Source organism: Oncorhynchus gorbuscha, linkage group LG12 (assembly GCF_021184085.1).
Source record: "Oncorhynchus gorbuscha isolate QuinsamMale2020 ecotype Even-year linkage group LG12, OgorEven_v1.0, whole genome shotgun sequence".
In the NCBI taxonomy this organism is placed as follows: domain Eukaryota; kingdom Metazoa; phylum Chordata; class Actinopteri; order Salmoniformes; family Salmonidae; genus Oncorhynchus; species Oncorhynchus gorbuscha.
The window spans coordinates 23,392,607-23,406,546 of NC_060184.1; the positions used below are offsets into that span (position 1 = coordinate 23,392,607).

The window sequence follows — 13,940 nt, forward strand, 5'->3', positions numbered from 1 at the left end:
AATAAGAATTTGTTCTGAACTGATTTGCAGAGTTAAATAAAGGTCAAATAAAAACCAATAATGCCGAACCAAGCTTTTCTCAAACATAGAGAAAGTTCCAAGACAAACATTGAATAAACCACCTCTAAACGTTTGTATTTTTCAACGTATTAATGTGGGCTATATGGTCAGTGTTAGCTGGAAGAAGAATTTCCATGTAAAGAAAAACAACTCAAGTGACAAATATCTAGAGGGTATATGGATGGTAATGTTGGATGTGATTTCCAAAAATAGAAAGGTTCACAGCGGACCATTTGCCACCTGAGGATATTTTACATATAGGTCACTTGTGATCTGTGTTTACTTGTACATCAGACAGGAACCACCTGAGGGTGATCTCATAGAAATGGTCTTGCCGTTCTCAGTGTCTCTGCGTTTCTCAGTCACTGTACAGTATAGACAGCCTATCAAAGCTCTGGTGTTGCTGTTGTTGTTATTGATGGGATGTTTGAATTTAGTCAGTGCAGTACAGTTTCCCTCTGAGCCAAGTAGCTGCTTGACTTTCATATCTTCCTATGTGGAGCTGCCAATAACATGGCCCACAGTCATGATGGACAATCTAATCACACCAATAACATGGCCCACAGTCATGACGGACATTCTATCACACCAATGACATGGCCCACAGTCATGATGGACAATCTAATCACACCAATAACATGGCCCACAGTCATGACGGACATTCTATCACACCAATGACATGGCCCACAGACATGATGGAAAATCTATCACACCAATGACATGGCCCACAGTCATGATGGATAATCTATCACACCAATGACATGGCGCACAGTCATGATGGATAATCTATCACACCAATGACATGGCCCACAGTCATGATGGAAAATCTATCACACCAATGACATGGCCCACAGTCATGATGGATAATCTATCACACCAATGACATGGCCCACAGTCATGATGGATAATCTATCACACCAATGACATGGCCCACAGTCATGATGGATAATCCATCACACCAATGACATGGCCCACAGTCATGATGGATAATCTATCACACCAATGACATGGCCCACAGTCATGATGGATAATCTATCACACCAATGACATGGCCCACAGTCATTAGAGGACATTCTATCACACCAATGACATGTCCCACAGACATGACAGACATCCTATCACACCAATGACATGGCCAACAGTAATGATGGAGACAGTACAGGTGCATCAAAGACTAGGAGACAAAAAAAAAAGTTTATATTACAAGGCCATCAGACTGTTGAACAGCTTCTATTACCAGGCCATCAGACTGTTGAACAGCTTCTATTACCAGGCCATCAGACTGTTGAACAGCTTCTATTACCAGGCCATCAGACTGTTGAACAGCTTCTATTACCAGGCCATCAGACTGTTGAACAGCTTCTATTACCAGGCCATCAGACTGTTGAACAGCTTCTATTACCGCCTGGTAATAGAAGCTGTTCAACAGTCTGATGGCCTGGTAATACCATCAGACTGTTGAACAGCTTCTATTACCATCAGACTGTTGAACAGCTTCTATTACCATCAGACTGTTGAACAGCTTCTATTACCAGGCCATCAGACTGTTGAACAGCTTCTATTACCAGGCCATCAGACTGTTGAACAGCTTCTATTACCAGGCCATCAGACTGTTGAACAGCTTCTATTACCAGGCCATCAGACTGTTGAACAGCTTCTATTACCAGGCCATCAGACTGTTGAACAGCTTCTATTACCAGGCCATCAGACTGTTGAACAGCTTCTATTACCAGGCCATCAGACTGTTGAACAGCTTCTATTACTGGTAATAGAAGCTGTTCAACTGTTGAACCTTCTATTACCATCAGACTGTTGAACAGCTTCTATTACCATCAGACTGTTGAACAGCTTCTATTACCATCAGACTATTGAACAGCTTCTATTACCAGGCCATCAGACTGTTGAACAGCTTCTATTACCAGGCCATCAGACTGTTGAACAGCTTCTATTACCAGGCCATCAGACTGTTGAACAGCTTCTATTACCAGGCCATCAGACTGTTGAACAGCTTCTATTACCAGGCCATCAGACTGTTGAACAGCTTCTATTACCAGGCCATCAGACTGTTGAACAACTTCTATTAACAGAACATCATATTGTTGAACAGCTTCTATTACCAGACCATCAGACTGTTGAACAGCTTCTATTACCAGACCATCAGACTGTTGAACAGCTTCTATTACCAGGCCATCAGACTGTTGAACAACTTCTATTACCATCAGACTGTTGAACAGCTTCTATTACCATCAGACTGTTGAACAACTTCTATTACCATCAGACTGTTGAACAACTTCTATTACCATCAGACTGTTGAACAGCTTCTATTACCATCAGACTGTTAAACAGCTTCTATTACCATCAGACTGTTGAACAGCTTCTATTACCATCAGACTGTTGAACAACTTCTATTACCATCAGACTGTTGAACAACTTCTATTACCATCAGACTGTTGAACAGCTTCTATTACCATCAGACTGTTGAACAGCTTCTATCACCAGACCATCAGACTGTTGAACAGCTTCTATTACCATCAGACTGTTGAACAGCTTCTATCACCAGACCATCAGACTGTTGAACAGCTTCTATTACCATCAGACTGTTGAACAGCTTCTATCACCAGACCATCAGACTGTTGAACAGCTTCTATTACCATCAGACTGTTGAACAGCTTCTATTACCATCAGACTGTTGAACAACTTCTATCACCAGACCATCAGACTGTTGAACAGCTTCTATTACCAGGCCATCAGACTGTTGAACAGCTTCTATTACCATCAGACTGTTGAACAGCTTCTATTACCATCAGACTGTTGAACAGCTTCTATTACCATCAGACTGTTGAACAGCTTCTATTACCATCAGACTGTTGAACAGCTTCTATTACCATCAGACTGTTGAACAGCTTCTATTACCATCAGACTGTTGAACAGCTTCTATCACCATCAGACTGTTGAACAGCTTCTATTACCAGGCCATCAGACTGTTGAACAGCTTCTATTACCATCAGACTGTTGAACAGCTTCTATTACCATCAGACTGTTGAACAGCTTCTATCACCATCAGACTGTTGAACAGCTTCTATTACCAGGCCATCAGACTGTTGAACAGCTTCTATTACCATCAGACTGTTGAACAGCTTCTATCACCATCAGACTGTTGAACAGCTTCTATTACCAGGCCATCAGACTGTTGAACAGCTTCTATTACCATCAGACTGTTGAACAGCTTCTATTACCATCAGACTGTTGAACAGCTTCTATTACCATCAGACTGTTGAACAGCTTCTATTACCATCAGACTGTTGAACAGCTTCTATTACCAGGCCATCAGACTGTTGAACAGCTTCTATTACCATCAGACTGTTGAACAGCTTCTATTACCAGACCATCAGACTGTTGAACAGCTTCTATTACCAGGCCATCAGACTGTTGAACAGCTTCTATTACCAGGCCATCAGACTGTTGAACAGCTTCTATTACCAGGCCATCAGACTGTTGAACAGCTTCTATTACCAGGCCATCAGACTGTTGAACAGCTTCTATCACCAGGTGTTTGGATTATTATACAGATTTTATTACCAGACCATCAGACTGTTGAATAGCTTCTATCACCATCAGACTGTTGAACAGCTTCTATCACCAGACCATCAGACTGTTGAACAGCTTCTATCACCAGACCATCAGACTGTTGAATAGCTTCTATCACCATCAGACTGTTGAACAGCTTCTATCACCAGACCATCAGACTGTTGAACAGCTTCTATCACCAGACCATCAGACTGTTGAACAGCTTCTATCACCAGACCATCAGACTGTTGAATAGCTTCTATCACCATCAGACTGTTGAACAGCTTCTATCACCAGACCATCAGACTGTTGAACAGCTTCTATTACCAGGCCATCAGACTGTTGAACAGCTTCTATTACCAGACCATCAGACTGTTGAACAGCTTCTATCACCAGACCATCAGACTGTTGAACAGCTTCTATCACCAGACCATCAGACTGTTGAACAGCTTCTATCACCAGACCATCAGACTGTTGAACAGCTTCTATTACCAGGCCATCAGACTGTTGAACAGCTTCTATTACCAGACCATCAGACTGTTGAACAGCTTCTATCACCAGACCATCAGACTGTTGAACAGCTTCTATCACCAGACCATCAGACTGTTGAACAGCTTCTATCACCAGACCATCAGACTGTTGAACAGCTTCTATCACCAGACCATCAGACTGTTGAACAGCTTTTATTACCAGACCATCAGACTGTTGAACAGCTTCTATCACCAGGTGTTTGGATTATTATACAGATTTTATTACCAGACCATCAGACTGTTGAACAGCTTCTATCACCATCAGACTGTTGAACAGCTTCTATCACCAGACCATCAGACTGTTGAACAGCTTCTATTACCAGGTGTTTGGATTATTATACAGATTTTATTACCAGACCATCAGACTGTTGAATAGCTTCTATCACCAGACCATCAGACTGTTGAACAGCTTCTATCACCAGACCATCAGACTGTTGAACAGCTTCTATCACCAGACCATCAGACTGTTGAATAGCTTCTATCACCAGACCATCAGACTGTTGAACAGCTTCTATCACCAGGTGTTTGGATTATTATACAGATTTTATTACCAGACCATCAGACTGTTGAACAGCTTCTATCACCAGACCATCAGACTGTTGAACAGCTTCTATCACCAGACCATCAGACTGTTGAACAGCTTCTATTACCAGGTGTTTGGATTATTATACAGATTTTATTACCAGACCATCAGACTGTTGAACAGCTTCTATCACCAGACCATCAGACTGTTGAACAGCTTCTATCACCAGACCATCAGACTGTTGAACAGCTTCTATCACCAGGTGTTTGGATTATTATACAGATTTTATTACCAGACCATCAGACTGTTGAATAGCTTCTATCACCAGACCATCAGACTGTTGAACAGCTTCTATCACCAGACCATCAGACTGTTGAACAGCTTCTATTACCAGGTGTTTGGATTATTATACAGATTTTATTACCAGACCATCAGACTGTTGAACAGCTTCTATCACCAGACCATCAGACTGTTGAACAGCTTCTATCACCAGGTGTTTGGATTATTATACAGATTTTATTACCAGACCATCAGACTGTTGAACAGCTTCTATCACCATCAGACTGTTGAACAGCTTCTATCACCAGACCATCAGACTGTTGAACAGCTTCTATCACCAGGTGTTTGGATTATTATACAGATTTTATTACCAGACCATCAGACTGTTGAATAGCTTCTATCACCAGACCATCAGACTGTTGAACAGCTTCTATCACTATCAGACTGTTGAACAGCTTCTATCACCAGACCATCAGACTGTTGAACAGCTTCTATCACCAGGTGTTTGGATTATTATACAGATTTTATTACCAGACCATCAGACTGTTGAACAGCTTCTATCACCATCAGACTGTTGAACAGCTTCTATCACCAGACCATCAGACTGTTGAACAGCTTCTATCACCAGGTGTTTGGATTATTATACAGATTTTATTACCAGACCATCAGACTGTTGAACAGCTTCTATCACCATCAGACTGTTGAACAGCTTCTATCACCAGACCATCAGACTGTTGAACAGCTTCTATCACCAGGTGTTTGGATTATTATACAGATTTTATTACCAGACCATCAGACTGTTGAATAGCCATCTACCAGGTGATGCACACATACTCACATCACACACACTCATGATGTTTTAACGTCCCCAAGTCACCTACACAGAGGTGTCAGTCTGCAGCCTGGAGAGGACCTGCCAGCCCCATGTCTCTCCCAGCAACCTCAGTCAGACACACACAATCAACCTGTTATCCAGGTCCACAGCCTCTCCCGCTCATATTTTTTATGTTAGTGTGTGTTGTCATCAGATAGGGCCATGATCAGATCCTTGACCTTGTGTTCCCTCTCTGACCTGTTTACCCTTAAGGCAGGGAGTCAGACAGGCCCAAAACGGCCCCAGTCAGCCAGAAAGTACAGCCCCTTTAAGGCCTAAGGCAACCTTCTAAATCCCTACCTCTGGTGCTCTGTCCTGTCGCCTTTATTCCTGCTGGAGACGAATCTCCATCTCCCAAACAACTCTGTGGCTGTTAATGACATATTCATATGTATGAGGGGCATGACAATCAATATGACAAACAGAGTGGCTTGGCTGGGGCTCTCTCCCAGACCCAGGAGACTCATTCCTCAGATAGTGTAGTGGTGAAGGGGCCAGGAGAGTACAACCCCATCACCGGGCGCAGCACAAAGCACAGCCCCTCACCGCACTGAATGTCTCTGTGTGCACAGACCCTCGGTCTTTTTATCGTGTTGTGGTATTGCTCGATACACACACACACATTATCTGTCATATAAATGCACAGACTACATCAGTCACAGACAGATGTGCACACATTCACGTTCTCCCTCTTTTACATATGCTCACAGGTGTGCACACACACAAACACACACACACACACACATACACACACACAGTGACAGGGACATGCCTGGGGGAGCTGATAAACTCATCAGAAGGACAATCTCTCCTCTGCATACATCTTTAATACATCAGCCATCAAAGGAGTCTAATCACATTACTGTTGTAGCTTTGTTGGGTTTTGTCCCCATTCCCGTCCCTGTCCCCTCGACCTGGCCTATGCCAGACACGTCCCTCTATCGTTGAGGCTGAGCAGGTATTTAGGGGTCACCTTCCTGTGTAATCAGCCTCGAGGGTGGTGAGATTATGGCCAGCATCATTGGGCCATACATCATCCTGAGGTGAAGCAGGCCACAGGAGGAAGAAGGAAGGAAGGAGGGAGGGAAGGGAAGGAAGGAGGTGGGGGGGTGCTAACGGAATGAGAGTAGGTCTATTAGCCAGACCCCAGCGTGATCCTCTACTCTTTTGTTTTGTGTCTGTCCTGTAGATCATGTGTCAGTGGGCGGCCTGGGAGACAGCTTCTATGAGTACCTCCTCAAGGCCTGGCTGATGTCGGACAAGACAGACGAGGAGGGCAAGAAGCTCTACTACGAAGCTCTGCAGGTAAACCCCTCCAGAAACCTAGCCTACACTCTTTTTTTCTCTCCTCTCCCCCTTCCTTTCTACTCCCCCTCCTTTCTACTCCCCCTCCGCTCCTCTCCTCTTGTCTTCTCTACTCAGCTTTTCTCCTGTCTTACTGAGATTAATGGCTACAGTACCAGCACTATCTGAAGCACTGACTATACCTTGTCAAGAGGCTCTTTCGACCTCGATTGAAAGCGCTTGTCTGTGTGTCAACAACAGTTACATTTCTTCCATTACTGTGAACAGTCAGAGTCAGAAATCAATAAAAGTATGGGTTGGAGTCTGAATTTGAAGCATGCTACGCCAGGTAGGAGTTGTCTATTTCTGAGTGTGGAGTACAAACTGCACTCCACAGGAGATAGTTCAAGTAGGGTTGAAGTCTGTCAGTGGATGGGGGGCAGCCAGACTCCGAGCTCTGTCTGGTGAGATGGGCTCTGACTGCTGCTAGCCCAATTCTCTGTTTCATTAGAGCCAAGCAGCCTGTCCTGTGGGAGATAAAGATGTTTCTCTCTGTGCAGAGGTCCGCAAGGACCCGGACTGCTCCAGGATATTACCCTCCCTCCTCAAGTCCCCTCCCAGACAGCCTTGTTTCCCCACCACACCTGCGTATCTACCCGCCCGCCCGCCCGCCCGTCCGCCTGCCTGCCATCACCACAAGCAGGTCACCCACAGCGAGAGGGTCCCCATAGCCACGCCATGCCATCCTCTATTTGGGTCAGGCAGACTGTGAGGCATGTTGAGAGGCAGGCGGTTAGGACAGACTCTGTTCTCTTATTAATGGCTCCTTGGCATCCTCGCCTCAGTGCCGGCCTGGCCTACATTCTCTCTGTCTCTTTGTCTCTCTGTCTCTTTGTCCCCCCCAATGAGAAGAGAAGCTGAACAAGATGCGCTGCTGTCTGCCTCTGTCTATCTGCTCCTGTTCTTGCCCAGGTCTATTTGTCTGTCAGGCTTGCTGTTGCTAAACAGAATATAGGCTGTCTTTAAAGAGGCCAAAGGAAATGAAATAGCCAGTTTAGGGGAATATTAATCAGCTGGTTTTCTGAGGCAGATCGCGGCGTATAAAGCCCAGCCGCCTATACACGGCCCATTTGATTGATGTGTCACTGCAAAAGCACAGATCTGAATCATCTTTTGAAATTGTCATTACTTTCAGGAGAGTTGCCATATTTATTTTTCTTAGGTCTTCCCCCAGCAGGAGAAAAGCAAACCCAATGAATATGAAAAGAAATATGCCAAATGACGTGATGATCAATTAGGCGTATCAGAGAATGCACCTGTAATAGTGTAGCATTTCAGCATGCCGTCGACTCGTCTTAGCTGCGGTTATTTATTCCCTATGTTAAAAGGTAGGTTTATTTCTCTTTCTACATCAATAATGGCCCATTATTTCTGCAATAACTATGTTTTGTCTGTCAGTCATGGGATGGTACCGTATTGGACACCTGCTGTGTGGCTCGTGGGGGAGAGGGGCCACCCTTTGTTCTGAATGACACCTGGTGTCATGTCTCGCTGTGGGTGGGACACGCCCGCCATTTGAGAATATATCTGGGTAAAGTGGCCTTGTGTGTATGTGGAAATGTCAGGGACAAATAGAAACTTTGAGTCCACGCCGCCCCAGAAAATAGATAACAGTGGCTGGTGACCAGGACCCCTAGTTTTCCTGCAAAAGCAGCTTCATCAAGCTTAACGATGCTATTTGGGCAGTAGTTATTCATGTTCCGGAAGGTTCTACACCATTTTGCAGGGGAATGGCTCTTGTCTGGGACTGGGAGTGGATAGAGTGCTCATCTGTCTTCCGTTCTTGTCATTGTCCTCCAGGCCATTGAGACCAGTCTGATGAGGAAGTCCAGCGGTGGACTGACGTACATCGCTGAGTGGAAGGGCGGCCTGCTGGAGCACAAGATGGGTCACCTGACGTGCTTCGCCGGGGGCATGATCGCCCTGGGGGCGGACGGAGCGCCCGAGGATAAGACGGGTCACCAGATGGAGCAGGCCTCAGAGATTGCCCGCACCTGCCACGAGTCCTACGCCCGCACCAGTGAGTCTGACTGACTGACCCCGTCGTCTGGGGAACATCAGTCTCCGTGTCTCCCTCTACACAGCAGTGGTAGGCAACGGGGGCCACGTGTGTACAGGCTTTTGTTTGTATTCTGCTTGAACACACCTGATTCAACTAGTCCAGCTAATCTTCAGATTAGGCTGTGATTAGTTGAATCAGGTGAGTTAATGCTGGGCTGGAACAAAATCCTGTACACACTGCAGCCCTTCAGAACCAGAGTTGCATACCCCTTCTCTGTAAAGTGTCTCTCTATTTCATATACCTCCTTTAGATATTGTTTCAATCATAGAAACCTAATACTGTGGCTCCACTCTGCAAGATCATAGTACCTGGCATTACTCTCTGAAGGCCTTACCTTTTTTTAGTCTCAAACTCTCTCCCTCCCAGGTGAGACCATATTAGTTCTGAAGCCTAGACAGCACACTCACTGTCTCTCTCTCTCTCTCTCAAAATAATATTGCAATATTGTCAAAACGATACGCTATATCATAAAAAATTATATCCCGATATATCCATTTTTTTTCCTCCATCACTACAAAACTATCTATCCATCTACCTATCTATATATTTACTATCAACAGAACTGGCTGAGGACATCGCTAGATTAGATTAAAATACAGTTCAATGAAGTAGCGTAATCCCCTGGCCCTGCCTAACTCCACAGCACTCCTGTGCCCCCATTCAACCTCCAACCCACCTCCATCCTCTCCCCCTACCCCCGCTGAGTCACTGCCTGCTGTGTGCATAGGTGCTAGTTCTCATCAAACAGGGATTATAGGAAATAACAATATTGCTAAACCCTTAATTCACACAAAATCACGTGACAAACTCCCTTTACCTTTTGAACTTTGCTTTACTCATAATCTGGTCTCTTGGCTGTGAAATGTCGTCATGGGTTCATGCTCCATCCAGGAACTGAAGTTGAGTTTTTTTGGTTCTCTTGACATTCTGTGTCCTTTACTTTCCCCTAGAGCTGGGATTTGTTGTTGACATGTTGTCTTCTTCCTTTGTTCCCATGTCATAGCCCTGAAGCTGGGCCCAGAGGCGTTCAGGTTTGACGGAGGCGTGGAGGCCATCGCCACGCGGCAGAACGAGAAGTACTTCATCCTGAGGCCAGAGGTCATAGAGACCTACATGTACATGTGGAGGTTCACCCACGACCCTAAGTACAGGGAGTGGGGCTGGGAGGCCGTGCAGGTGAGAACTACAGTAGGGTTGGGCAGTATCCCGATTTTCATATCGTCATACCGTCCTTCTCTTAACCCGGGACTTACTATATTATCGGCTTAGTACACAAGTGGTCGCCATTGGCCGTCTATTACCAAAATGCTAACAAAATTAGCACAGGTAATAGTGAATTTGCATAGCGGCTTCTAGCTAAATATGCAAACAAAAATAAACAAATTGCAAAGATAGTCCATCCAGATCATAAAGTTATACACTACCGTTTAAAAGTTTGGGGTCACTTAGAAATGTCCTTGTTTTTGAAAGAAAAGCTATTTTTTTGTCCGTTAAAATAACATCAAATTGATCAGAAATACAGTGTAGACATTGTTAACGTTGTAAATGACTAATGTAGCTGGAAACGGCAGCTTGTTTTATGGAATATCGACATAGGCCCATTATCAGCAACCATCACTCCTGTGTTCCAATGGCACGTTGTGTTAGCTAATCCAAGTTTATCATTTTAAAAGTCTAATTGATAATTAGAAAACCCTTTTGCAATTAGGTTAGCACAGCTGAAAGCTTTTGTTCTGATTAAAGAAGCAATAAAACTGTCCTTCTTTAGACTAGTTGAGTATCTGGAGCAGCAGCATTTGTGCGTTCGATTACGGACTCAAAATGTCCAGAAACAAAGGACTTTCTTCTGAAACTCGTCAGTCTATTCTTGATCTGAGAAATGAAGGAAATGAAGGCCATAAGAGAAATTGCCAAGAAACTGAAAATCTCATACAACGCTGTGTACGACTCCCTTCACAGAGCAGCTCAAACTGTCTCTAACCAGAATAGAAAGAGGAGTGGGAGCTCAACTGAGCAAGAGGACAAGTACTTTAGAGTGTCTAGTTTGAGAAGCAGATGCCTCACAAGTCCTCAACTGGCAGCTTCATTAAATAGTAACCGCAAAGGGCCTCCCGGGTGGCGCAGTGGTCTAGGGCACTGCATCGCAGTGCTAGCTGTGCCACCAGAGACTCTGGGTTCGCACCCAGGCTCTGTCCGGTAGAGATATCCTTGTCTCATCGCGCACTAGTGACTCCTGTGGCGGGCCGGGCGCAGTGCGCGCTAACCAGGTTGCCAGGTGCACGGTGTTTCCTCAGACACATTGGTGCGGCTGGCTTCCGGGTTGGATGCGCGCTGTGTTAAGAAGCAGTGCGGCTTGGTTGGGTTGTGTTTCGGAGGACCCTTGGATTTCGAGCTTCGTCTCTCCCGAGCCCGTACAGGAGTTGTAGCAATGAGACAAGATAGTAACTACTAACAATTGGATACCGTGAAATTGGGCAGAAAAGGGGCTAAAAAAAGGATTGTACCTGCAAAACACCAGTCTCCACGTCAACAGTGAAGAGGCGACTCCGGGATGCTGAGCTTCAAAGACAGACTGGCCAATAAAAAGAGAAATTTAAGATGGGAACAGTGGAACTCATCCAAAAGGCTTTGACTTCTCAAACACGTCAGAAAGCTGAGACGATATAACGCCCCATCATCTTATTAATTGAGGCACTTACTTAGATGCCAAGTTAAACTTAAGTTGGGTTAACACACAATTCTGCGTTTTTCACTCAGGAAAAGAATATAAATCTTGCTGCGTAATTTCTGCTTGGTTTCGGACTCATTTGTGCTTCAGTTGCACTTCTGAACTCGGATGAGAATTCACTAACGGGCATTTTATCAGCAGATGTGGGGCTTCTTTTCTCCAGTACTTTTCTCAGTGTAGCCAGCCTATTTTTCTTTGTTAAAATGCAAGATTAACTTAAGCAAAACATTAGGAAATGGAGCTGGCTACATTCTTTCTGTGATAGGCCTGAACAGTTGAAATATGATGCCCATGCATTGTTTTTTCTAAAATGACCTTGCTTTTTTTCTTGTGTGGCTTCTCGCCAAATAGTGTTGCGTTTCTTATTGTCATCTGATGAAAATGAAGTTATTTTATATCGAATGTGTTGTTCTAATGTAATTCCTGTGTCGGAAAACTATAGTTGCACGTCCTTAATCACTCTATTGAAGCAAAAAAACACTGTTTAATTTAAAACAAAGCACAGCTGGACTCACCTGCTCCCGCTTTCTCCTGTTGTGCTGTTTACAAACAAACACGCGACTGACTCGACGGTGTTGGGGAACAAAGTAATAACGCGATCTGCTTTATCTCCTACCGCATTGCACGAGTTGACTGCATTTATTTCAAATGTATTGAAAATTGCCTGGTATTTAAAAAATCATGCCATGGCTATTTACAAATACCCTGATATACGGTATATCACCCAAGCCTAAACTACAGTACCCATCATCCATCATAACTATTCCACCACAGTCCTTCCTGTCATGTTTGTGTCACTCTGTCCCTTCTTAACCTCCACTGAGAAGAGACTTCCCCTGAAATCACAGTGAAAAGGCATTCCAATAGACCCCTGATCACTGTGATCTGTAGACTCATTCAGGTCTACGCATGGCTAGTTCTGAGTGCAGGAGTCTCCAAAACCTCTGAGACTCTTCCTTTCTCTCTCTCGCTCTTTCTTTTGCTCTCCCTCTCTCTCTGTCACTCTCCCCTGTCTGCTGTATCATTGCCATGCTGCAACAGAACAGTGGCAATGCTGATTGCCCAGATCCCAGAGCTGTGTAATTGTATCCACTAATGACATGAGATTACCTATGATGGGCCTTGTGTTAGCCATAAATCAGCCTGCCTCTCTACCTGCCTGCAGATATTGTACCTCAACCTTGTTCAGCCAGACTGGATGTGTGAGCGCTACAGCCCCAGTCCCTTCCTCATCAGCCCTGTTTTCTCCCTGAGTCATTGTGCCTAAGGCAGCCTCCCCTCTTCTCCTCTCCTCTTCCCCCCTACCCCCAGGCAGAGCAGCCACACTGAATTGAAATGTGCCTACTCAGCAACTAGCTAGCACCGTGCATACATCTCCAACACACTGACATAAGAACAGAGTCAGCTCAACACTTCTCCCTCCGCTCTCACATTCTTGTCCCCCGTCTACGATCTGTTTTCTCTGTGTCTCTCAGGCTCTGGAGAAGCACTGTCGTGTGGAGGGGGGCTACAGTGGAGTGCGGGACGTCTACGCCTCCAGCCCCAACCATGATGACGTCCAGCAGAGCTTCTACCTGGCCGAGACACTCAAGTAAGACCCTCTAGTCACACACTGTCATTCTGCATAGAGGCATTTGGGTACCGAGCATTACAACTTTCACCTTGCCTTTACATTTGAGTCATTTAGCAGATGCTCTTATCCAGATTCCCTTACAGTTAGTGCATTCATCTTAAGATTGCTGGGTGGAAGACCCACATATCACAGCAGTACCAGAGCGCCAAGTCTAGGTCCAAAAGGCTTCTTAACTAACAGCTTCTATCCCCAAGCCATAAGACTCCTGAACAGCTAATCAAATGGCTACCCAGACTATTTGCAGTGTCCCCCCCCCAACCCAAATATTTTAGCTGCTGCTACTCTCTTTTTATTGGCTATGCGTAGTCACTACCTCTACCTACATGTACATATTACCTCA

General features: G+C 44.9%; 1 protein-coding gene across 1 annotated transcript in view; it reads left to right on the forward strand.

The window, feature by feature from the left end:
* LOC123990726 (mannosyl-oligosaccharide 1,2-alpha-mannosidase IA-like) overlaps nucleotides 1-13,940 on the forward strand; it is a 171,708-nt gene that overhangs the window by 150,152 nt on the left and 7,616 nt on the right. The window contains exons 8-11 of the mRNA XM_046291536.1: nucleotides 7,023-7,138; nucleotides 8,978-9,197; nucleotides 10,243-10,415; nucleotides 13,443-13,558. Of these exons, the coding sequence (XP_046147492.1) occupies nucleotides 7,023-7,138; nucleotides 8,978-9,197; nucleotides 10,243-10,415; nucleotides 13,443-13,558 (625 nt within the window). The remainder of the gene's footprint in view (nucleotides 1-7,022; nucleotides 7,139-8,977; nucleotides 9,198-10,242; nucleotides 10,416-13,442; nucleotides 13,559-13,940) is intronic.